The 26,005-nt window shown below is 39.0% G+C and overlaps 2 protein-coding genes across 6 annotated transcripts in view; one reads left to right on the forward strand and one right to left on the reverse strand.

Annotated features, from left to right (window-relative positions):
- Positions 1 to 1,223: 1,223 nt before the first annotated feature.
- On the forward strand, positions 1,224 to 3,784 carry PRSS35 (protease, serine, 35). Its single transcript, XM_005869943.2, has 2 exons — positions 1,224 to 1,289; positions 1,367 to 3,784. Exons 1-2 carry the CDS (start codon positions 1,224 to 1,226, stop codon positions 2,537 to 2,539), a joined length of 1,239 nt encoding a protein of 412 aa, XP_005870005.1. The 3' UTR covers positions 2,540 to 3,784.
- Positions 3,785 to 11,963: 8,179 nt separating this feature from the next.
- The window catches only part of SNAP91 (synaptosomal-associated protein, 91kDa), a 121,274-nt gene continuing 107,232 nt past the window's right edge, over positions 11,964 to 26,005 (reverse strand). For all 5 annotated transcript variants that reach the window (XM_014542658.1, XM_005869944.2, XM_014542661.1 and 2 more), the window contains 4 exons: positions 19,370 to 19,453; positions 18,639 to 18,743; positions 15,169 to 15,271; positions 11,964 to 13,370 (listed from right to left, as the gene is read on the reverse strand). In XM_014542658.1, coding sequence (XP_014398144.1) covers positions 15,179 to 15,271; positions 18,639 to 18,743; positions 19,370 to 19,453 — 282 coding nt within the window. In that variant the 3' untranslated portion in view covers positions 11,964 to 13,370; positions 15,169 to 15,178. The remainder of the gene's footprint in view (positions 13,371 to 15,168; positions 15,272 to 18,638; positions 18,744 to 19,369; positions 19,454 to 26,005) is intronic.

Consider the following 26,005-nt stretch of genomic DNA (forward strand, 5'->3'; position numbering starts at 1 on the left):
TTTGAATTTGCCTCTGCTCTATACTAAGTGCAAATCATTTGCTAAGCCTGGATATTTCAGCTTTTAATTAAAAATGATGTGGAGCGTAGCTTACAAATTTCAAACTTGATGCTCCAAAAAGTGCTACCACTGGCCCCACCCTCAGGAAGCAACAACTGACAAACATCAGCTCCACTACAGAGATTTACATACCTGTGAGCCTAGGGAGGCAGGGAAAGAGGACAAGAAGAGGTGAATACAAGAAGATGCAATGCATGATCGATCAGCACTCACAACTTTAAAATTACTTAACACAGAACCACTGCTCTTGGAGGAGGAGACCCATGAGGAAAGGCACTATATTTCATCCCTATCACGCTCCCCCAAGTAGCCAATTCGGAGTCATAGCCTGTGCTCCATAAATTCTTGTAACTAATTTTAACATAGAGTAAAAGCCCACTGTGACACATGTTTGTATGTTGCTTTGCCTTAGATGGTAGTAAGTACAGAGTACATTTTTCTAACTTTAGCATAAAATGGCCTGTGCATATTTTTTATGATAAGGGGTTCTGCTTGTAAAAATCAAAGCAGGTCAACAGCAGATTACCTCATTTATTTACTTCATAAGCCTCTACTGCTTTTAGAATAGTATCTGGTGATTTCAATTACATCGTCAATCAGCTTGGTCCGCAAACCATGGTTCTGGGAAATCCACTGTATTCTAATGAACGCTTTTTTGAGCTCTGTGCAAGGACTTACACTGTAGAGATGAGGAATCTTATGATTTTTGCGTTTAAGGAGCCAAGTGCAGGGGAAGTGCGGAGCATCTCCTGCTATCTGTATGTCTAAGGCATCTGGAAATAAGGTTGCAGGAGACCTAGGAAGGAGGAGAGTGTGGCTTGGGCAGTAGAGACCCCCAGTTAGCTATTCCGTCCCCCTCTCCCACGCATTGGGCCTGGGGAGGTAGAGGTGGAGATGGCAGACTGGGGCAGCGAGAGAGTTAGGGCTGGTGGTGGGAAGATTGGGGGGAAAACAATCTACTGATTTTGGAAATCTGTCTGAGCCTACTTAACAGGGTGTTTAATCACAATAAAACCTAAGTACAGGGAAAATAAGGACTCCTGTTTGTGGTGAAGATTGGACCCAAGGCCTAAATGACATGGATAAGTAACATTTTAAAAAGAAAACGTTGTAAAGCCCCTCTTTTCTCTTTCTATTTTTTAAGGACAAGAGAGAAGAACACAATGGAAAAGACGCTGCTGTGGTTGATCTTTTTCACGCTTGGGTGGCCCCTCACTGATGGATCAGAGGTGGAGCAGGATTTTATGTGGCATCTGAGAAAAGTACCCCACTTGGGTGGCCCCTCACTGATGGATCAGAGATGGAGCAGGAGCAGGATTTTATGTGGCATCTGAGAAAAGTACCCCGGGTTGTCAGTGACAGGACTTTCCATCTCACGAGCCCCACGTTTGAGGCCGATGCCAAGATGGTGTTAAAGAAAGTGTGTGGCATCGAGTGCCAGAAAGAACTCCCTGCTCCCAGCCTCTCTGACCTGGAAGATTCGCTCTCCTACGAGACTGTCTTTGAGAATGGCACCCGGACCTTGACCAGAGTGAAAGTGCAAGGTCTGGTCCTGGAGCCCATGCCGAACACCACCGCCAGAGGGGCCTCGGCGAGGAGAAAGAGGCAGGTGTATGGCACAGACAGCAGGTTCAGCATCCTGGACAAAAGATTCCTCACCAACTTCCCTTTCAACACAGCCGTGAAGCTGTCCACGGGCTGCAGTGGCGTCCTCGTGTCCCCCAAGCACGTTCTGACCGCCGCCCACTGTGTGCACGACGGGAAGGACTATGTGAAAGGGAGTAGAAAGCTGAGGGTAGGGCTGCTGAAGATGAGAAATAAAGGAGGTGGCAAGAAACGTAGGGGTTCCAGGAGGAGCAGGAGAGAAGCCAATGGTGATGACCAACGAGAGGGCAGCAAAGAGAATCTGAAGGAGAGAGCCAAGGCTGCAAGGAGGAGAAAGAACTCTGCTGGGGGTCAGAGGGGCGCTGAGGGCGGGCCCTCCTTCCAGTGGACCCGCGTCAAGAACACCCACATCCCCAAAGGCTGGGCCACGGGAGGGAGAGGGGCCGCCGCCTTGGACTACGACTACGCTCTTCTGGAGCTGAAACGTGCTCACAAAAAGAAATACATGGACCTAGGAATCAGCCCGGCCCTCAGGAAGCTGCCCGGGGGCATGATCCACTTCTCCGGCTTTGATCAGGACAGAGCTGATCAGCTGGTCTACCGGTTTTGCAGCGTGTCCGAGGAGTCGAGTGATCTCCTCTATCAATACTGCGATGCCCAGCCGGGCTCCACCGGCTCCGGGGTCTACCTGCGTCTGAAAGAGCCAGACAAGCATTGGAAGCGCAAGATCATCGCGGTCTATTCCGGCCACCAGTGGGTGGACGTGCAGGGCGAGCAGAAGGACTACAACGTGGCGGTGCGCATCACGCCCCTCAAGTACGCCCAGCTGTGCCTCTGGATCCGCGGGGAGGACGCCGACTGTACTTACGGGTAACGGGACCCCGAAACCAGGCCACGGACGATCTAAGTCGCAGGGGAAACCAGTTCCGATGATTGTAGCAAGACCACCTCACGGAGTGTGCCTGGACACGAACTCTATTAATAGCATTTCAATATTTTTATAAATTTACTTTTGTCAAAAGGAGGAGATTTTCCTGCATGTAAAACCGTTTAGGTAAAGTTATTGATGGGCATTTCCATGCCAAGTATATATTCTTCTTCACATGGTGGTAAGTTTGGTTTGTGCAAAGTAATTTTTTTTCCTGCTAGCCTTCTTAAAAATTAGACACTCTTTAAAACTTCAAGCTGATCCTATAAACAATGTGATTTCTCAATGGAGTTATTCTCAGGGTCCTACCCCAAGAAGAATCTACTGTGGTGCTGGGCGCCAATTAAAGGTGAAACGGCAGATACAGAGGCGGACAGGTCACATTTCAAATCGAATTAGAGACAAACATTCACGACAGTTAGGACTACTCTGAGATGGACCCATTCAGTGCATGCCCTCCGTGTTTATATTGCTTTCTCTTGGGTCTGAGAAACTTCAGTTTTTTGTTTGTTTTGTTTTTTAAAGAATTACAAGGAATAGCTTTATCAACAGAACTGTCACCTATCGTACTGCTTTGAAAGATATCGACTGAAGTGTGTATAGTTTAAAATGAAAGAAATACTTCATCCTAGGAAATAAATCTAGTTTAAAAATAGGGAAGCTGAGACCTTTTAAGATCTCAAGCTTTTATTTAACTAGTGTTCTAACCATGGGCTTTTCATGCATGCATAGGGGAGACAGCTCCACAGTTGTATATGGCCTTGCATTTGAAAGGCACATCACTTTATGCTACACAGTCTCCCGTGTGTTCTTAGGACAAGCAATTCTCGTCTTTCTCAAGCGAGAGTCTTTTTTCCCTTGACAAAATTCAGCTTTCTTCATAGGGCCTTAGGCGTATTATTTTTGGCGAATTCTCTGAGTAGCAATTTTAAATAGCTTCCTTAAAATGAATACGATCTAAGAATACTTTTACAAAGAAGGTTCGGATTATTTTCATTAGAGACCAAGGCTGTTCACTCACTCTGGCCATCATGGCAGCCTCAGCAGACAGAGTCCACCGGTTGCCCTGGGGCACTTGATACCTATTTCCTGAATGGTTATAAAAGGGCATTAGTTCAGGCTCTTATTTATTACTTTTTTTTTTTATTAATCCTCAACCAATGATATATTTTTCATTGATTCTAGAGAGAGAAACATTGATCGGTTGGTTGCCTCATGCCTGAGCCCCGACCAGGGACAGAACCTGCAACCTGGGTATGTGCCCTGACCCGTAATCAAACCCATGAACCTTTGGTGCACAGGATGACGCTCTACCCACTGAGCAACACTGGCCAGGGCCAGGCCTTTATTTCCAAGGGGTTTTAGTAATTTGTAGATGAATGAACCATGAAATTCAGGAACTACCAGCCTAATCTCTGGTCTGCTCTTCCTGGCAGTTTCGAGGGAACACATTCTCTTCTGTCATGACACACCCAAGTTACTGATTTTGCCAGAGCTCAAATTTGTTTTATTTGTTATTATTGTTTTTATGAATGGGGAGTTAAATCCTTGATTAGTATGCATAGGAATATCTGATCAGCTTATGATAAAATGGTTTGTAAATTGTGTCCAAAACAGCTGAAATTCAACACAAGTGTACATTCTTTTATGTGAGTTGGTGAAAAAAATCATTCAATAAAAAATTTTAAAAGTAAATCAGTTATAACTATTATTGTGTTTGTATATATTTTTTATGAAGGGTTTCAGCAAGTATTAAATCAACTGTCATTTACTTAAAAATGATTCTATTTCATTCTAACCACATTTCACTAAGTAGTATTTTATTATTGACACTAGTGGAACAGGGCTACTGACTCAAAAGATTTGTTCAGATCTTTTTTGAAAAATCATCTATATGATCATTGCAACTAAAGATGTTTCCAGGTGAATTTTTCACACTTATTGCAAACATGCACACACAAAACTTCATCTTAGATGCTTACAAAATAATTCCTGGGATTTGTAAATTCAGAGTAATTTAGGGTGTTTAGTGTCAGTAGTTTGGTGTTTAAGGTTAAATTCTGACTATACATAATCTCCTTAAAATCATTGTACTTTTCAAAAATATAACATGTAGCTCATTTTCTTTGCAGAGCTTTATTTGATTCTCCCATTCTCTTATCTTTTCTAACTGAATGATGAATCGATGGCGAATTCTTCTCATCAGATGGGGTCACTGTATAGGATACACAGTTTTTTTATCCACTTATCATATACCAAAGGGGAGAAAACACCCTCAAATGGTTTTCTAAAGTCTAGGGAGGAAAATTCCCTGTTCACTTCTTTCTGTAATTAATAACTGGAAGTTGCATCCTGTGCATATGGTGTCTTAAAATAATTTGTATTCCCAATTTGGGCTAATTTGCTTCACCCACAGGGGAGGTATTGTCTTAATCTGCTCGCTATCATAACAAAATATCATAGACTGGTGGCTTAAACAATAGAAATTGATTTCTCACAGTTTTGAAGGCTGGGCATTTCGGCAAGGTAGGTTTCTGAAGCCCCTTTTCTTGGTTTGGAGGCCAGCCATCTTGCAGTGTGCTCCCATGACCTCTTCTCTGTTTACTCTCAGAGAGAGAGCTGTGAGCTCTTCGGTGTCTCTTCATAAGGGGACTAATCCCATCAAGAGGGCTCCACCCTGATCCACTTATCATATACCAAAGGGGAGAAAACACCCTCAAATGGTTTTCTAAAGTCTAGGGAGGAAAATTCCTTGTTCACTTCTTTCTGTAATTAATAACTGGAAGTTGCATCCTGTGCATATGGTGTCTTAAAATAATTTGTATTCCCAATTTGGGCTAATTTGCTTCACCCACAGGGGAGGTGTTGTCTTAATCTGCTCGCTATCATAACAAAATATCATAGACTGGTGGCTTAAACAATAGAAATTGATTTCTCACAGTTTTGAAGGCTGGGGATTTCGGCAAGGTAGGTTTCTGAAGCCCCTTTTCTTGGTTTGGAGGCCAGCCATCTTGCAGTGTGCTCCCATGACCTCTTCTCTGTTTACTCTCAGAGAGAGAGCTGTGAGCTCTTCGGTGTCTCTTCATAAGGGGACTAATCCCATCAAGAGGGCTCCACCCTGGTGACCCCACCTAGCCCCAATGACCTCATTCAGGCCCGCTTTTTTGGGTAGGGCTTCAACATATGAATTGGGGGTGGGGGTAGCGCACAAACATTCAGTCCATAATAGGTGTCTATTCTAAACTTACAAGTTGCATGTTGGGCCAGGGCCAGGGAACTCACAAACATCCCAGTCACCAGAGGAACTAGGTTAAGGGTTATGAATGGCAGCTCAGGCCAACCAATCGCCTTCTTCCCACTTTCATTATCATCATCTCAAGTGCTCATACCTGGGACATAGGAGGCAATTAATATATGCTTAAAGTATCAAGTATTCATTGAAGGCATTATTTACTCTCTGCTACATGATAAGCCTTCAAATAATTAGAGCTATTATCTTAAGTGTATATTGTATTCAAGATAAAGCTACATATCTAAATAATGGAAATACTTATTATAATGAGAATTTTACTCTCAGAATATTGTGGCACTTAAGGAATCAGATATTTGCCATATTCCCTACTGACTTGTTTGAGTTTCTGATGAGCATGCCTTCAAACTGACAGGTCCCAGGCTCCTGCAGCGACTCCTCATCCTCTCCATCTGCCATGTAAACATTTAATAAGATAAACTCTGCCTCAGAACATGCCTTCAAAATACTTTTGTTTTAGTAATATTTTAAACTTTCCAATAATATCTTAAGATCCCTTCACTTTTTTCAAGCACTGGGCAGAAGCTGGCTACTTAGAATATCTACTTCAATTCACAATGCAGCCAATATGTGAATTTATTATCTATTTTTACCTTCCAGTATGGTTACCAAACTTTGGCTATGTGAGCACATTTCTATCTATATTTATAAATGTTTTATTAATACTCAAACTTGAACTTGTGTTATTAAAATTCTCTGTGTATGTATTCATAGCCTGAGAAGTGTGTATACTTTCACACATGTGGCATAGATAAGGGAAATACTTTGGAATCTCTTCATATAACTGAATACAGATGATTTTGAAAAGTTCTAGGCTTTTGCTCAGCCTATCCATTCCTTATTCTTCTCTATAGACATATGAAAGCATACCAATATGTTATGCTTATAATGATTGCGTAATCAATATAACATTTAGTTCTGTCCAGTATGAGTTTTGGAGGGCAGTACATTATAGAAAGATTTTCATAAAAAAGCTTAACCTATATTTTAAAAAGTTGTTTAAAAGAAATTATAAAAATAATTAAAAAAATGAATAAAAAAAGGAAAACATCAGTGGTCTACAGAATTGACTTGTTTTTATACTCAAATGCAATTCTAACCTCAAAAGTAAAGAAAAAAAATTCTTTCCCCAATATTTTATGAAACCCCCAAAATATTGAATGTTAATGTGTTATTGAAAGTTTAGAATTGGCCATACAGCTGCACCTGATTTATGCATGCACTTAGCATTGTGGTTTATAGATATACCAACTCTGGTATAATGGAAAAAATTCCTGATGTGGAATGAAAGACCTTTAATTGTCTAACCAGACCAGACTTCCCTGTATAAAGTAAATGTTCACCAAATATAATATCCTGACACTTGCAATTAGTTTTCTAAGATTACAGAAATTACTTAATATAATTGAAAGAAAGACTAGAATATCCTAAGAGCAGAGGTCAGCAATCATTTATCCCAGAACTAGTGTGAGTGTGAGTATGTGTGAATGTGTGTGCTGCTGGCCCTCTTGGGAGGATTGGGGTGATACAACTCTTGTTTTCTCAAAATAGTCATCTTCCACTCTCCATCGCTATGTTACTCCTAAACTTCCAGCTACAGGCGTTTAGCTAGCAAACAATGCAATGCTCTTCTAAGAACTGCCCATTAAGGAGTTTATCTCTTCTCAGCTGGAAGAACAATTCAGGGACGTCCCAAGAACAATCCCTAGAGTACTGAGGCCCCTGGCAGATAAGGAGAAGCCCCTTCCTGCTTCATGCACCTGCCCCTTACCCGTCTTCCCCTTCCCATTAATTGACAGGAGTCAAAACTTTGCAATTTTGTTTTCCTTAGAATTTAAACTAGTGCTACTGACCCAGATACCAGATCGTAAAACACCACAAATCTCAGGATATAAGAGAAAAGAACATACTAATACACAGTAGAGAGTTCTGGGAGGATGTGAGAATTTTTTTCCTTAAAACTACTTTCAATGGATCAGTTGTTAGACAAATTTGCAGCCAACAACTTAGAAGATACAACTTTTAAATTCTTCAAAAACATTTCTTTGCAATACCTACACAAGTGCTGTTTGTTTTCTTTCTTTTAAAAATCAGGATTGGCTTGGTGCAAAGATCCTACTGCCAAACAAAAGTACCACTTTATCAAGCAATTGCCTGAAAATAAAAGTGTGTTATTTTTGAGACAACTGGATTTAGTCTTTTGCCACTGTACTTGAAACATTTACTTTAAAAGGCGTTCTTTATGGCCTGGGAAAGTAAGTGACACTATTGTACCCACCAAATGGGCAGTGGTGCCACTTCATGTGGATGGTCCGTGACTGATGTGGTTCCCTAATCGGATGTCCTGGGCAACCGTCAGCCCGCATATAGCAGCATGTCTCTCGTGCACGTACTCCCAGATGAAAGCTTGGGTTTCGGTGAAAACTAGTGTATCATTATGCTACACGGACCACCTTTTTATAACCTGCAACTAAATGTGTTAATTTTTAGGCTAGGTCAAACAAAATACTCTTTGTGGCTTTCCTATTTTAAAGAGTTTGGAAATGTTCTCTTTTGCTGGAATCATCTGTGACTTTCCAATAGAGCTACATATTCAGAGTCCACTGGATTTATGGTATTTCAATGGTTTCCCTTAGCCTAGTGGTTTCTGAATTTGGCTGCTCATTGAAATAACCTAGGGAATTATTTCAGAAAGCCCGTTTCCAGGGCCTCACCGAAATCTTCCCTGCAGTCTCTCAGTGTGAAGCGCAGGCGTCTATATCTGATAAAGCTCTCCAAGTACGTACGACGATCACCCAGGTTTGGGAACCACTATCATAACCTATCTTTCCTAAACTGATTGTTCTTCCACCTCACACAGTTCTCCCTCTGCGCACAATATTTTTCTTTTTCTTTCAAGCTAAATGTTTTCTCAGTTTTACCTGCCTTCATGTTTTTTCTTGTAAACTCCTTCCAGTATGTTGGTGAGGAAAATGGTGACAAAACTATCAAATGCATAGGTGGGATTCTTTTCAGTATTTTTTTTAACGCCCTCACATTTTTATTTTATACACTTGTCTTAGCATTTCTTCCAAAGATTCCTAAAGGGAGACTGTTGGTCAAAAGCTTTGTTCATTATATGTCCTAATAGCTACTGACGATTGTGTACATCCCAAAAAATCTTTTGCCTTTCTTCACTTTTTAAAAGTACAATAAATAACATGAAAGCTAGAGATCAAAGGAGACACTGAGAACCACTTGCAATCATTACACCATATAGAAAGTGATTCAAATCTTCAACTTAAGATGGTGTGTTTTTAAAAAAATCCTCACCTGAGGATTTTTCCATGGATTTTATAGAGTGGAAGGGGAGGGAGGAGAGAGAGAGTGAGAGAGAGAGAGAGAGAGAGAGAGAGGAGAGAAACTTCTATGTGAGAGAGACACATTGATTGGTTGCCTTTTGCACATGCCCTGACCTGGCCACATTGAACCTGCAACCCAGGTATGTGCCCTTGACTGGGAATAGAACCTGCGACCCTTAGGTGCCTGGGCTGACGCTCTAACTGCTGAGCCAAACCGGCCAAGGCAAGATGGGTTTTAATTGGTGTTAGTTCTTTTATTACAGCAAGCTGAAAAAGAATTATTAAAACTCTAATACCATCTATATCAGTGGTTCTCAACCTTCCTAATGCTGTGACCCTTTAATACAGTTCCTCATGTTGTGGTGACCCCCAACCATAAAATTATTTTCATTGCTACTTCATAACTGTAATTTTGCTACTGTTATGAATCGTAATGTAAATATCTGATATGCAGGATGTATTTTCATTGTTACAAATTGAACATAATTAAAGCATAGTGATTAATCACAAAAACAATATGTAATTATATATGTGTTTTCCGATGGTCTTAGGCGACCCCTGTGAAAGGGTCGTTCGACCCCCAAAGGGGTCACGACCCACAGGTTGAGAACCGCTGGAACCGCTGATCTATATGTATGTAAAAAGCCAGTGACCAGAATGCCGTAACGTAATGACCGGAATGACTGGTCGCTATGACGCCCACTGCGGCCAGCGAACTGGCCTGATTGGGGGGCGGGGCCAGCTGGCCAACCTTCTGCAGCCCCTCCCCCTGCCCGGCTCCACCCTAGATTGGCCCCCCACCCTGATCAGGGGCAGGGCTGGCCAGCCAACCACCCATAGCCCCTCCCCCAGGCTGCTGGCCCCTATCAGCCCCCCCACCCCAATTGGGGGACAGGGCCCTCCAGCCAATCACCCATGGTCCCTCCCCCCAGCTGGCCCAACCCCGATCTGCCCTGATTGGGGCCAGGCTGGCTGGACCCCACCCGTGCATGAATTTGTGCACTGGGCCTCTAGTTTCACAATACAAGCACTATGCAAGTTATTCTTCAGTTATCAGAAATGTGATAGTAGCCCAGCAGTATCTAGACAGGTGAAGAGACCTTTAAGAACTAACATACTGTGTTCATCCTTCAGACACTTACCTGGCACTTACTCAGGTACTCATTGCTGAGGAGATGAACAGGGGGAGACATTTCCTGCCTTTGAGGCTCACAGTCAGCCAAAACAGATGCCATCTTCACAGTTGATTATAACACAACTGGAGGCCCAGCGCACAGAATTCATTCAGGGTAGGGTCCCTGGGCCTGGCCTATGGTCAGGGCTGATCTTCCCTGGCTGCCGGAAGCCAGCCCTGCCCCCCACCGTTGGTTGCACTCTGTGTGTGGGGCGACCAGGGGGGGCGATTGGGGCCCCAGCACCACCCGCGTCCGCCGCCACCCACCCCCCAGTTCCTGGTTCCCCATCGGGCAATTGGGGCCTGCAAACTGGGGGCAGCTCCTGTGTTGAGCATCTGCCCCCCGGTGGTCAGTGCGCATCATAGCCAACCAGTCGTTCTGTCGTCTGGTCGATTTGCATATTATGCTTTTATATATATAGATATGTTAAATGCCATAAAGGCTGTTGAAAATTGTGCTCTGAGAAGAACAGGGTGAGAGTCATGATGGACAAGAGGAATTCAGCTGCACTGGTGGGGTTGGTGAGGTAATTTCAGCAGAGGGCCCTGTGTGGGCCAGCAGAGTGCTTGGTGTCCCCTGGCATGAGTGGTGGTGTGGTCACACACAGAACAGTGTGCTGGTGCACTTGTGTGCACACATGCACAGGGTGGAGTTGAAGCAGAGGTGAGGCTAGAAAGGCACACTGACCGTGTGCAGGGACGCCATAAGTAAATTGGACCTGAGCTGAAAGTTATCCAGAGAGTTTAAGTTTTTGAGTGCCCAGCGGACCTCACCCAGCATCTCAGCTGTGAGACAATTCCCCTACAAGGACACCATGACACTCACCAATGGAGGACTCTTGTCCAATGGAAGAAAAGCTTCTTTTTTAAAAATTTAATATTAAACTTAAAATGATTTACAATCTAACACAACATTTCTATTACAATATGCCCACAAAGGAATATAGGACCAAATGTAATCTATAAAAAGTATATATATCATCAGATACTAGCTTCTGCAAGTCACTCCCCAAGACACAAAACTAGGTAACTAAGGGAAAGTTAGTTTTAGAAATAAGGGTATGCTTCCATTTGAGAAATATTTCCATTGAGATTGGACTACTTTTTGAAAAAATTACTTGGAACACCTAGTTGTAGGCATAAAGCCACCCAATTTTGTTAAAACAGGCTAATCTACATTTTGTGTCTGAGTGACTATGCATGCAAGTGTGTGAATAAAGTTACATTATTCTCCAACTTCTATGGGGAATTCTCACAAAACCATTATGGATTTAATTGCATGTTTTAAAAGAAAAGTTCATCCTCTTCTGTTTTGGAATATGGAATTTCAGGTTAGGGGGCAGCAGCCAGAGTCCCAAATTTAATGATAGCTGATTAAAATTGTTCTTTTTCCCCTTATTTTTAATATATTGTAAAGTTATCAAAACTATACTCACATGGACAGCATTTCTCACCCTGAATGTTTTAAAATTTTTAATATTTTGTATGTGTGTATCATTGGAAACAGACTTTTTCCACCCCTAAAAAAAAAGAGTGAGAAAAAGATTATGTTTGCATTTTCTTTGTTCAAGATGTTTATTGCATCTCAGAGGGCATACATGCATTGGGTTTTTAAACTGAAATACAAAGAAAGCCATTTTGAAATTGGTTTTAGGTAATTTTTCCCCATTACAGTGTATGTTATCCCCACAATAAATTCAGATACAACCACTTTAAAATGGTACCATACATCTATTAAATAATCTGAAAAATAGGCAAACACCTTTCCAACCCAATATGCTTTTACAAAGAGCTGCCAAGCCACTAGCAACACTGATCAACAGTGACCTCATTTATGCATCGAAATCTTAAGCCAAGCCATCAGCACAGACAGTGTGACAACAAATTAAAAAGTAAAGAATACAGTATGTACAGTAAAGGATACAATTTTCTGAATCAGTTTAAATTCTAATCACAATGGTACAACAAAACCTACTTTGAGCTCGGTTGAGGGATGGAAGAACACTAGTCTACAGAACACACAGAGAAATACTAAATTAACAGGTGTACATAAAATTCACAATAAAGTCAAATATTTGCAGCAATTTTTCAATTACAGATATACCTTGGGGTGCCTTCATAATATCACTTGAATAGCACATCTCCAATTGCACTTGTATGGACATGATAGAAACAGACCCTTGACTTTTCAGTGCATTTAATCAAGAATGAATAAATAGGCCAATTTAGATGCAAAACCTGTCAAATATAATTAAAATATAGATTTTAATATAGCAGTGATTAAATAGGGAATTCTCACATTTTTTTTTCATTCTTGATAAGGTAGCTTCAAGGAGAAATATTTATTATGGACATTAACCTTTATATTTTTTAAAATAAAATTTCTTAACATATACAGTGCCACAAAAATAAACATTTCTCACAATAGTTGAAGTTCCCGTGATTGGAAAAATGTATTCCACACTGAAAAGAGTTTTGTATATTTAAGTGTTTTCCTTACTATTTGATATCATCACACTATTCCTGTAACAGAGATGCAGAAGAAAAGAGAATTTATGGAGAGTTTAGGTTTGTCCAAAAGTTATATATACATTGAAACCTTCAAAAACACAGACACATCTTTCCAAATGGCTCACCACACAACAGCTGCATCATCCGTCCATGGGCGAGGTCAGAAAAGCACTAAGGGCATGAGAAACATCCACTCATTGTTTACATCATACAACACACAAATAACCCAAATACACTACAAGTCTGAGAGCAGGGATAACAGCGAAGGGAGTACACATTCCTAAGGTTCACTTTCACAGCTGTGCTACACGTTTCAGGAGAGAAGTTATGAGTAAGCATTGGGTTTGGTACTGGTGGCTCACTTTGTAAGTCTGAGCATCAATCTTATCTGAAGTCTCCAAACTCATTATTTTTTTTCCTATTCAGTCACAAAAATTGCAGCTGTAAAGATAAAAAGCACTTGAATTAAAAAACAGTATTACATACTCTTCAAGCATTTTATTTATCTCCCTTGCAATTTTACTTCATAGGTAGTATAAAAAAATCTTTATGCAAAACATTTCTATATTACAAGATTCACCTTCATATACCTTTAGCCATTCTCTAAAATGAGCTTAAAATTTCAGCCAGGAAATAAAAAAGCCCGCACATTTTAATGTATAGTTTTGTTTTAGAAAAAAATTATATCAGCAGAATTTTGGAATTTGGATACTTAAAAACCTTAATAGTAAGACATTCAGTTTCAATTAAGAACAGCTAACGTCTAGAAAAGAGCAGTGAAAAAAAGGGAATGGCAGGGACTTCTATTGTTATTATTGTTGTTGTTGTTACTATTAATTTATTTTTAGTTATGGTGCTCAATGTGTCATCCAACGGTTAAACAAGTGACAGAATAGAAGAGAAAGAAGATATTCTTGGTGACTCAATGCCTTCATTTACTCTACTCCCACCCACACTTCACCAGTCATCTTTGCCATGAACCCTTGCTTGGGTCTTTAAAGCTTGGCCCTGTGGGTAACTCTTCACAAAACAGTCAGTGTGTGTCTTCCTCTTGACTGTGAATCCCTGAGGAACTGTTTCAAGGATCTCTGTTTTGGGTATTTAACAGCATTCTTGACATATGATAAGAGCAATATTCACTGAGTAACAGGCAGAAACAAAAGGCTGCTCTGTGCAATGTCCTTGGTCACTCCTGGAATTTCAATTGCTCATTGTCTTACCTATGCCTCCATCAGCCCAGTCCAACCCCAAGTGGAATATAAAAGGGACAAGAGAAATTACTTGGCTGAGATGTCAAAGTTTTAAATGATTAACTTTGTATAAGAAAAGAAATAAAGCAGTAATTTAAAAAATCTTAGTGGGCATTAGAGAAAGTTTAAAAATATACAGATATAAATGCATAATGAAAATAACACTGGGTAGTGGTCCAAAAGTTCAGCACTCTGCTCCTCCAGCGTGACCTTGGGCTAATCACCTGATGCCAAGTGTCAGTTTCTTTAGCTGTGAAATGAGACTTTCTGGCTAGTTTATCTCACTGGGTTTGATCTCCTACAGAGAAGATCAAAGAAGATAATGGCTGAGAGGGGTAGGGAAAGTACTGAAAATAATGAAAAGCAGCATTATTACTGCTCATCACACTCAGCAAGTATTTGTTGAGAACCTCCCCACTGTGTAAGGTGCTGGGGTGAACAGTCAACTTTTCCTTCATCATAATAAGTTCACTATTAATCACTTCATATTATGTTAGGAATTTAAAACTAGAATGTTAAAATTTAAAAATTCTACTCGAATGTAGAAAAGCAAAGGATAATAATCTAAGTTTTACTTGATGAGGCCAAGAAAGGCTGAAGAAGATAAAAATACAGTATGTAGCCAAGTATATTCTTAGGTGATTTCTAAATACAATATCATAAATGTTACCTTTATATATATTTCAGTCACAATTTACCAAGTAGCTTGAACAACTTTCTGCTTTATCAGTATAATATCTATGCTTTCCGGTCTAAGGACAATTTGGAGATTTGTCTTTCTCTTAGTTTTATAAATTAAGTAAGATTTTTAAAAAAATCATTGATAATTCATTAATAGCTTTTAACATTGATTTAAAATATAAATACTCAAATTATCATTATCATATACATGTATTAAAAACACAGAAGTACAAATATCATACCTGAAATAGCTAAGCATTGCACAGGTAAATATTACAAGCCCACAGGAAAAGCTCAATATTAGATACCTTAAATTGTTTACAAGAAATCCTTGATGTTAAGATCCGCTAATGGGTCCTTTGCTGGAGGTTTCTTGGGACTCTGAGTGGCAGGTGTAGGGCTTGGAGAAAGCTAATGGGGAAATGCCAGCCCCAGAGAGAAGAAATAGAAAGCAAACAAGAAAGATAGATAAGCATTAGGCCGAGCACACACCACAGAAAACACACATGCGGAAGATTAGATGGCTAAGGGTTTACAAAATCGACTTTGTTCTACTTAGTCACAGTGTTGTGCTTAATTTTGGACTTGTAAAATGCACTTCAGATGATACTTGGCTTTTTTGAAATTCTTTCATATCAGATGCAGCCAAAGAAAAATTGGAGGACTCTGGTAGAACAATATGGATATGAGTTAGAGAAGATGTGAAAGACTAGTCACATAAAGATATTATGAATATACAGTGAGCAAAACAAAATAATCAATTTCTCTGTACAAAAGCATTTTGACTTTGGGTTATTAGTACCACTAAACTAATGAAGAAAATTTAAAGGACTTCTTTTATAGGGAGAGTGAGTTTGAAGGAAACATTGAAGAGTAACAGTTTACAGAAAGCCACATAAGAAATTACTTAAAATTATTAGCTAAATATACTAGGATTTCATATAAAGTATTTCAAGTGAAAACCAGTCCAGTTTGAGGCACTGTCTGTCTCAGATGAGCAAACAGTTTCCTGGTTATAAATGTCACTAAATTCCAACATCGCCTGTCCAACTTGCAGAAAAGACTAATTATTCAGCACTATAGGAAATAATCATACTGAACTTGCAGGAAAAGCAGCAAAGAATTACTTTACCTGGTGTCTCACACCTAAATTATTTAATTGTGTGACAGAAACAGGTTCTGGGATCAGGCTTCTGCAGGAATGTTAGGGTACAAGGCCTTGATTTGGTTATGTAAACTATGTAGAATAGTAACCTTTGAGCCTAATTAATCTCCAATGCTCGTATGATAGAAACCTTAGAAATATGGGATTTCAGGCAGGGATGTATGTTTTTATTGGTTCAGTAAATAGCTCCAAGCATTTTCAGATGTGTTCCTATGTCCAGAAACTATTGACTGACTGCAGAATCTGTCAGTCAAATTTCCATTTAAAAAACTCAATTCATACTTCATAGGAAGATCAAGACAAAAATGAGTATAAGGGTTGGAGCTGTTTGGAAGATAAAAAACTCAAGGACTGATTCATAATTAATAATTAGGTAAGATGATAACAACATCATAATACCAACCAAATGAGGAATAATGGGATTGTCCAGGCATCCCATCAGTAATAAAAAGCTGATCTGTTCTCTGAAGCTACAAGTCATGTTTATTATCTAATCAGCTATGCTTCATCTCTGATATAGGATATACATCTAAAAATTGTATAAGTATGACATACCATTTCCTAAATTACTATAAATTTGGTTAAATGATTAAAACATTGTTTTCATCATACAATCTACTTCTCAAGTTTATTCTTTGAATTATGTAAACAAATTGATACTATGTAACACTGGCATTATGCTAAAAAAACAACTACCTTAAATAACAAATAATAATTAATTTATTTGTAAAGTTTTCAGCACACCAAGTTCATAAAAATAGAAACATTTTCCTTTTTTCAAAAAGGTGGTAAATAGTCATGGATATATTCAACCATCAAGGTAACACACCTGATAAATGAGATCCTTCTTAGAAATTAAAAATATCTAGACTAAATTTAACCTTACTATTATCCACCAAACTTTCCTCACTCTCCTCAAAAAGCAATTCTAGGAAGGGTTCATAATCTCAGATCAGACTAGAACATTTCTCATTCAGACAATGCCTTGGTTATGGCACTGAAGGCCAGGGTTCCTCACATTTTAAATTTATCTCTTTGAACACCTAACACCATTCTCTCTCCTGGTCACTGTGGCTTTTGAGGGATTAAAGTAAAAAAGTTGAAAGTACATTTTGGGAACAGGTAGAAAATGGATTTAAAGATGATTCAAGGAACAAAGGGGATTAATGTACATTCAGAAAGTTCACAGAAGGAATCCTATGGACAAGGCAATATAAATACCCACTGGTAAGTTAAAAATATAGAAGCAAAAACGTTTACTGACATTGTTAAAAGGTATTTGACTTATTTGCTTTAGTTTGCTCAGCATGGTGCTAGCAAAGTTATATCTTGGTGTTCTGACTATATCTAAGTAGGGTTCTCATGGTGCAAACCTCCTTGGTTCTACATACTATACCTCCACCAGGCAATTTTTAAGAGAACTCAAGAAAGGGTAACTCATCAGTATGACTATCAATACTAGCAGCAAAAGCAGTTATACAAAGTGCACATATTTTAGCACCTATGTTAATGAAGGTAGCACAATGTTTAGTAAGAAACTGGGTCTCACCTAAAGAGAGGTTTGCCTTTTCTCCTGGGTACGATCTAAACCTTTGCAATTTCCCAAGTGACTTTGTTAGTAAGGTTGGATTTTTGAAAGTACACGTGAAAGTTTATGCTAACAAGATAGCTCAAAGTGGGGGCTAGCCATGACAGAAAAAACCAACCGTGTGATTTGAGAGTTGGGTCACATGATATCGCTCTGAATTTTAGGGAGGAGAGGGGGTGGATAGATTAAGTTCAACCACATTGGCAATAATTCTATTAATCTTTCCTATATAATGAAACTTCAATAAAAACTCTGCACACGTAGCTTTCTGGGTTGGCAATACTGCATGAGTATTGTCACACACTGATGCCAAGTGGGTAAACCCATCCCTGAGGACAAAGAAGCTTCATGCTTGGAACCCGCCCAGAATTCACCCTCTGTATCTCTTCTTTTGGCTGGATTTAATCTGTATCCTTTCACTATAATAAAACTGTAATTTTAAATTTAGTGCTTTCCTGAGTTCTCTGAGTCATACTAGGAAATTACCTAATCTGAGGGTGGTCCTGGGAACCCTCAAATTTGTAGGCAGCTGATCTGAAGTGAACATGATCCACGAGACTCCCAAACTTGTGGCTGGTGTCTGAAGTGAGGGTAGTCTTATGGGGACTGCTCCCTTAGACATTACAGTTTGGCAAACTCATTGAAGTTAGTGTTACAAGTCTTGGGCAAACTTGGTAGCCTGGAGGACTGTGTCCCTAACCTTGAGTTTGGCTAACTCTGGAAACACATAATAAAACTGTGGATCAGAAGTACTCCTTTTTCTGGAATAAATACATACTTTCAATGCCTAGTTGTCCTCAGGAACCATTCTGAATGAAGTAGGAGAGGAATGGTGGGACTTTAAGACAGGTAGTTATTTCTATCATTTTCCTCTAAACCTCTCAGTATTGCTAGTCTGTCTTCCATGTTCCCTTTACTTCTGAAGCAACGGATAGGATATTAGGTAAACACATGTCAACAGTTTTCCACACGACAGTTTAATACTTAGCAATGAATGTCCTTATTCTGTGGACATTTACACGGACCTGGGTGCCGGGTACAGCTGCAGCTCCAAAGGGTGGCCTCATCATGGGCTGTGCAAACATGACTGGCTGCTGTGGCATCATGGGCATGCCTGTCCCAGCTGGAGGCTGAAAAGGAACAGTGGTTCACAGCATGAGTGGAATCCACTATAGCAAGGTCCTAGCATTTATGTCTTTAATATGCTCCTGAAAAATCCTGAGGACTCCAGGACCAGGAGAAAGTATAATTGTGCTTCGACGTTGGAGGATGGCAGAGAATCACTGAGGCACAGAAGCGGGGCTGGCCACATAACATCTTCACCCCAACCAGGCTTTGTTCTGTTTATTTGCCTTCTGTAAGCATAATTCTTAAAGAGATAAAACCTTGTTTCCTTATGGATGATGGCCCTAAAATTTGCCAGTGATGAAAGTAGTAAGTGAAAAGTCCTAGTATAGGGATTAAGAATAGATTATGATGATTGAGCTAAGAATGTTTGATAAATATTACTCCCAAAATAACAATGTACTATAGAAATTATTTTGGTAGAAATAATTTTAACTATTTTGTATGTGACTTTATCATGTCATGTGTAGACTATTAATGTCTAAAGCAGATGAGGTAACTTTTAAGTTTTACCTTACTGCATTTTGGGAAGAATTACATTCCATAGCAGTATTTTTTAATCTGGGATCGGGCAATTTGGCAACGGCCTTAGAAATATCAATTACACTTTTTAGTGCAGGTTATCACTCACCATTCCAAACCCTGCTCCTGGTTGTCCAACAGTTGGAGCCCCAGCACCAGGAGGGACTGAACTGGTTGGAGGTACAGCTCCTTGCTACCATAAAAACCACAAGACAAACATACACACAAAATGACAAGACAAAAAAAAGAACCAACATAATTTTGTTTAAAATGACAATATAATTTTAAAATGCATACTCCTTAGGTATATGTAGATATGCAAAGAATTTTCAAATTTTAGTTTCAAATTTTAAAAAATGGGTTTAGCACCACGACAATTATTTGAACATACTTACCAAATTGATGTTCACTGTTGTAGTGCTATTTGAGCTCGTTGGCTAGCTGATAAGTTATAGCATTGGGTTTCCTCTCTACCTCCTTATATATCCCTCTTCCACCCTCATGAAAAATGAGTCAAATTTATCTAAGCTTTTCCTTTTCTCACCTAAGGATACACACTTTCCCAAAAATGTATACACACACTTTTAATAATTATAAAGGCAGTGTGTGTGTGTGTGTGTGTGTATAAAATATATTTTGAGTTTAGAAAAAGAAGGGAGAGAGAGAGGGAGAGGGAGGAGAAGAGGGAGAGGGAGGAAGAGAGGGAAGGAGGGAGGGAGGGAGAGAGAGAGATCAATGTAGGAGAGAAACATCAATCAGTTGACTCTCACATGTGCCCTTACTGGGCATCAAACCCACAACCTAGGTATGTGCCCTGACCAGAAATTGAACCCGCAACCTTTTGATGTATGGGTTGATGCTTCAACCAACTGAGCCACCTAACCAGGGCTCCCCATTTTTAAATTATTCTTTTTTGTGTTATACTTGCTCTTCTCTGACTTGAGTGTTGTACATTTGCACAATTGCCCAAATTCTTAGTTTTAGGAAGCACTTAAAAGACTGCACACACATCCCATTTCAGATCCAGGTCTGGTAGTTTTCAGTCATACACCCAAACCCTCTAATATTTCCCTTACGTTTAAAATCAACCATACTGCAATGCCTTAAATTTAAAGTTAACTATTAGAGCAAAATTCTAATTAAAAAAGGAAATATTACAGTGATGTCAGCAAAAATGGTGAAGTAAGGAACTTTAAAAGCCACCCCCCGCCCCACAAAAAAATAATGGCTAAACAAGCAAAAAGTTATAATCAACTATTTGGAACTCTGGAAATTAAATAACAGTTTACAGCAACCTAGAAGGTAGTTATTCAGAAATATCAGTTGAATCTTAATAAGAATAGTGAACTTTGAGGCATTTTAACTTATTCTAGTTCCATCCACTGTTTTCTACTTAAGCTGCAGTCTTGAAAATAACAGCACACATTCCCAGTAATATTACCAGAGGGAAGCAGAATATATTTAATTATTTGCTTTGTCTTGTCTGGGTGGATCCCTGGAAAGACTGGCTCAAAAGTTTGTCTTTGTCTTGCCAAACTGGGAATGCACCTAGTGTTAAAGCTGCTAACTTAAGTCACTTGTGGAAAATACTTACATGCAAATAGTTCAGATGTTGCTGTCTGAGGCAACAGATAACAGTCAGGGCAAATAGTAGACTAAGCAGAAAGCTTGGGAGGAAAGGCTGGAGAACGAGATGCTTTGGGGATTTAGACTTTGAAGAACTTAGACACACTCCAGGAAATTTAGAAGGCCATGTGCATGCCCATGAAAGGCTTGAGAAGTCCTCTGGCTCACCTTGATGCTTTCAGCAAGCAGTAGGTGATTGCTAAGGAAGAGTTGCAAACTGCCTGGTGGAGTTTGAAGACATGCTGCAACACACACTCAGAGCTCCTCTATAAAAGCTAGGAGATATTTTATATTCTGGGAGTTTTATATAATTATCAACTGACCTACATTAAATAAAGAAACAGAGACTTCAATGGTCACACTTGACAAAGAACACAGACTACAGAATTAATTCAGAATGGTCACTAAACAAAAAACAAACAACTAAAAAAGTAGCAACAACAAACCTTTGGGGAAGGGGTAGAATCTGATTTTGAGTTGCCACATTATAATATTCAAAATTCCCAGGTTTCAACAAAAAATTGTGAGGTATACAAATAGGAATGTATAGTTCATATGCAGGAGAGAGATCTCAAATCAATTACTTAAACTTCAATCTTAAGAACAAACTAAATCCAAAGTAAGCAAAGGAAGTAAACAATAAATATTAGACTAGAAATAAATGAAATAGAGAATAGAAAAACAAAGTAGAAAACAGAAGAAATCAAAGTTGAGTCTTTGAAAAGATCAATGAAACAGACAAACTTGCAGTAGACAAACCAAGAAAAAAAGAGCGAAACTTATTAATCAGAATGAGGAATGGAAGTGGAGACTTTACTACCAACCTTGCAGAAATAAAAATGATTGTAAAGGAATATTATGATAAATTATATACTAAAACATTAGATAACCTAGATAAGATGATAAAATTCGTATAAATACACAAACTACAAGAAGAAATAGAAAGTTTAAATAGATGTATAGTAAGTGAGGAGACTGAGTCAGTAATAAAAAACTTTCACCATAGAAAAGCCCAGAACCAGATAGCTTCACTGGTGAATGTGTTTAAATGTATGAAGGAGAATTGATAGTAATCCTTCTCAAGCTCTCTCTCTAAAAAAGAATATTTCTTAATCATTCTTTGATGCCAATTATTACCCTGATACCTAAGCCAGACAAGAACATCATAGAAAAAGGAAACTACAGATCATTATATTTTATGAACACTGATGCAAAAATTCTCAAAAAATACTAGCATACTGAATCCAGCAACATATTATACACCATGGCCACATGAGGTTTCACCAAGGAATTCAAGGTATGTCCAATCAATGTAATATGTCATATTAATAATTTAAGAAAAAAAATCCCACATGATCATCTCAGGAGATGCAAAAAAGGTGTATGACAAAATCCAACACCCTTTCATGGACACAACATAACACTCAACAAACTAGGAATAGAAGCAAAATTCCTCAACCTGATAAAAGGCACCTAAGAAGAAACTATGCTTAGCATCGTACTTAATATTGAATGACTAAAAGCTTTCTCCTTAACAATAAGACAAAGATATACTGGATGTTCTAATCAGGGCAATTAGGTAAGAAAAAGAAATAAATATCAACCAGGTAAGAATGGAAGAAACATACTTATATGGTCAATTAATCTATGACAAAGGAGGCAAGGATATACAGTCGCTTCAGCAAGTGGTGCTGGAAAAATTGGACAGATACATGCAAAAAATTAAATTGAACTACTTTATTATACCACATACAAAAACAAACACAGAATGGATTAAATCCTTAAATATAAGACCTTAAATCATAAAACTCCTAGAAGAAAATATAGACAGTAAACTCCTTAACTTTACTCTTGGCAATATCTTTTTGGATATGCCTCCTTGAACAAAAGGAAAACAAATGTGACTACATCAAGCTAAAAAGTTTTTGCACAGCGAAGGAAACCACCAACAAAACAAAGAGACAAGCTACTGAATGGGAGAACATATTTTCCAATGATACATATGATGAAAGGGCAAAAGATGTGAATAGACATTTCTCTAAAGAGGAGATACAAATGGTCAACAGACATATGCAAAGATGCTCAACATCACTAATCATCAGGGAAGTGCAAATTAAAACCACAATGGGATATCATCTCCCACCTGTCAGAAAGGCTGCCATCAATAAATCAACAAACAAAAAGTGTGGGTGAGGATGTGAAGAAAAGGGAACTCTTGTGCACTGTTGGTGAGACTGTAAACTGGTGCAGCAACTGTGGAAAAGAGTATGGAGGCTCCTTTAAAATTTTAAAATAAAGCTTCCACATGAGTCAGCAATTCTACTTCTGGGTATTTATCTGAAGAAACCAAAACACTAATTTGCAAAGATATATGCCTCCCATGTTCACTGCAGATTTACTAGTTATAGCCAAGATATGGAAGTAAACTAGATGTTCATCAAGTAAATGGATAAAGACAAATATATATATTCTATATAATAAAAGCCTAATATGTTAAGTGTCTGTTCGTCCTTTCAAGCAATCAAAGGGTAATATGATAAGGCTGCTCAACCGCTCACTATAACATGCACTGACCACCAGGGGGCAGACAGTTGACCAGTTGCTATGACGTGCACTGACCACCAGGGGGCAGATGCTCCGACTGGTAGGTTAGCTTGCTGCTGGGGTCTGGCTGATAGGGGCTGAGCGAGACAGGCTGTGCACGCCCTGGAGCCTTCCTGCGGTCCCTCCCTGGCTGGCCAAGCTCCCAAGGCCCTCCCTGGCCCTGACTGTGCACTGATGGGGTCCCTCGGCATGGTCTGTGCCCTTTTGCAACCCGGCTGAAGGACCCCCCCACCCCCACGAGTGTACAAATTTCATGCAATGGGCCTCTAGTATATGGATAGATAGATAGATAGATAGATAGATAGATATCGATATAGATATATAGATAGATATAATGAAATATTATTCAGCAATAAAATGGAATGAAATCTTGCCATTTGTGGCAACATGGATGGACCTAGAAGGCTAAGTGAAATAAGTCAGATAGAGAAAGACAATTATCATTTCATTTATATGTGGAACCTAAAAAAACAAAGCAAATGAATAAACAGAACAAAAAAGAAACAGACCCATAGATATAGAGAATAAACTGATGGTTGCCAAAGGGGAGGGGATGGGAGGATGGGATAAAACATAAATAAAAAGGAAAAAAGAAAGAAATCAAACTATCTCTATTTGTAGGTGACATGATTTTATAGATAGAAAGTCCTAAGGAATCCATACACAAAAAAACTATCAGAGTTAATAAGTAAGTTTAGCAAAGTTGTAGGATATAAAATCAATATACAAAAATCAGTTCCCTGTACACTAGCAATGAACAATAAAAAACACAATTATAAAAACAATTTCATTTAGAGTAGCATTAAAAATAATAAAGTACTAAGCAATAAATTTACAAAGAGAAGTACAAGACTTATACACTGACAACTATAAAACATTGTAGAAAGAAATTAAAGAAGACTTAGATAAATGGAAAGTATGCTGTGTTCATGGACTGGAAGGGGAGAGGGAAAGCTATTTTGCTCCCCCTACAAGTATTATATTTCAGATTCACTCTTTACTCATCATTTCAACAGGTGAGGTTTGGTAAGCTATTCACCAGACCCAGAATTATATAATTTATTGGAACCGTGTCACTTATCAGAATTGTAAATAATAATTGTATTATTTACCTGAATTATATCATTGGGACTTAAGGAAATAAAAGAAAAAAAGGTTTTTATTAGTTATCAAAACAAAATAAGCTTGGGTCAAATAATTTCAAGAGAGTCTTAATTTGTCATTTTGCTCAAATGGTAGATTAACTAAAAAATTTCCTCTCCAAATATTATTTTTCCTAAGGTTTTAAATTGTTTTCTTTTTCAACCTCAACTGAATATTTTATCTATAGGCAAATAAAGATTTGTTGTTTTTAGGGAGAGAACGGCAGGTCCTGTGATTTCCTGTAAAATGCACATACTTCTGAATTGTAAGCACCTTCTCACTTTGTACGATGGAAACTTGAGAGGCCTGTTGTGCACTGGGAAGCAGGACTAAGAGGCTCTGGAAATGCAGGGCTCTCGATGGCCATGGTGACAGAGCCCGGCCAGCAGACAGATTCCAAACAGTCAAGTCCTGTTAAGGCTTCTAGATCTCATTTCAGTTCTCTGATCTGAAAAATTTTATAGCTGCACCTCCAAGCCACAACTGAGGGAAATTCAAAACAAATTTGGAAAAGCAACCTTAGCTCTTGTTTACGGATAAAAACTTTAAAAGGCACCCTCTCTGCTGCCTCTTCAATTTCCTACTCAAAAGTAAAGGCCTGCAGAAGACCAGGACAATTTGGAAACACTGCTTTGCTGCTTCTGAAGCACAAGCTTGGCTGTCTCTCCTCTTTGTCTTGGGTATTCTCAGAAAAAGAAACTTAAACATAAGGAATAGAATAATGGGAGAACAGGGTGGAGAGAAGCCAGAGGCCTTGGAGTGATTTCTGAGGTAAAAGCAAAGCCAGAGCTTTGTTAAGAAACAAGAGCTTTGCAGTAACCATAGTAAAAGGTAGTGAATTGTATAGACTACAAATAAGGCTGAGAGTTAATAAACATAAAATCATTCTGTATACGAGAGCCTTTATATTGCTGCCTGAGTGTTAAGGAGAATAAACAAAGGAAATAAAACTACAGGTAACTCTGCCCTCCTAATAAATTATTTCTGTTCTCATTTCTCTTTCCAGAGCTGTTGTAGCTATTTTATGCTCAAACCTACTATCTCTAAGTTTCTGGAGCTTACTAAAAATTTAAAGTTTTCCGCTTCATAAAAAAGCATATGGAGTTTTGAGGTTTAAAATAAAAATGAGACTATTAATCTCAGTCTCAGTGATGGTGCCTGCCAATCAGATAAGTGGCAGCCCTGTTCCCTGAAGAAGCAAAGCAGTTGTTAAGTATTTGATGAATTCACCACCTGTATGGTTCAAATCTTGATCTCAGGGGAGGTAATGGCCAGGGAAGGTCCCCAACCTAATACTACTAGTATTTTTAAAGTCAGTGTCTCTCTCTCTCTCTCTCTCTCTCTCTCTCTCTCTCCCTCCCTCCCTCCCTCC

The sequence above is a fragment of the Myotis brandtii genome, unplaced genomic scaffold (genome assembly GCF_000412655.1).
Source record: "Myotis brandtii unplaced genomic scaffold, ASM41265v1 scaffold31, whole genome shotgun sequence".
Lineage (NCBI taxonomy): Eukaryota > Metazoa > Chordata > Mammalia > Chiroptera > Vespertilionidae > Myotis > Myotis brandtii.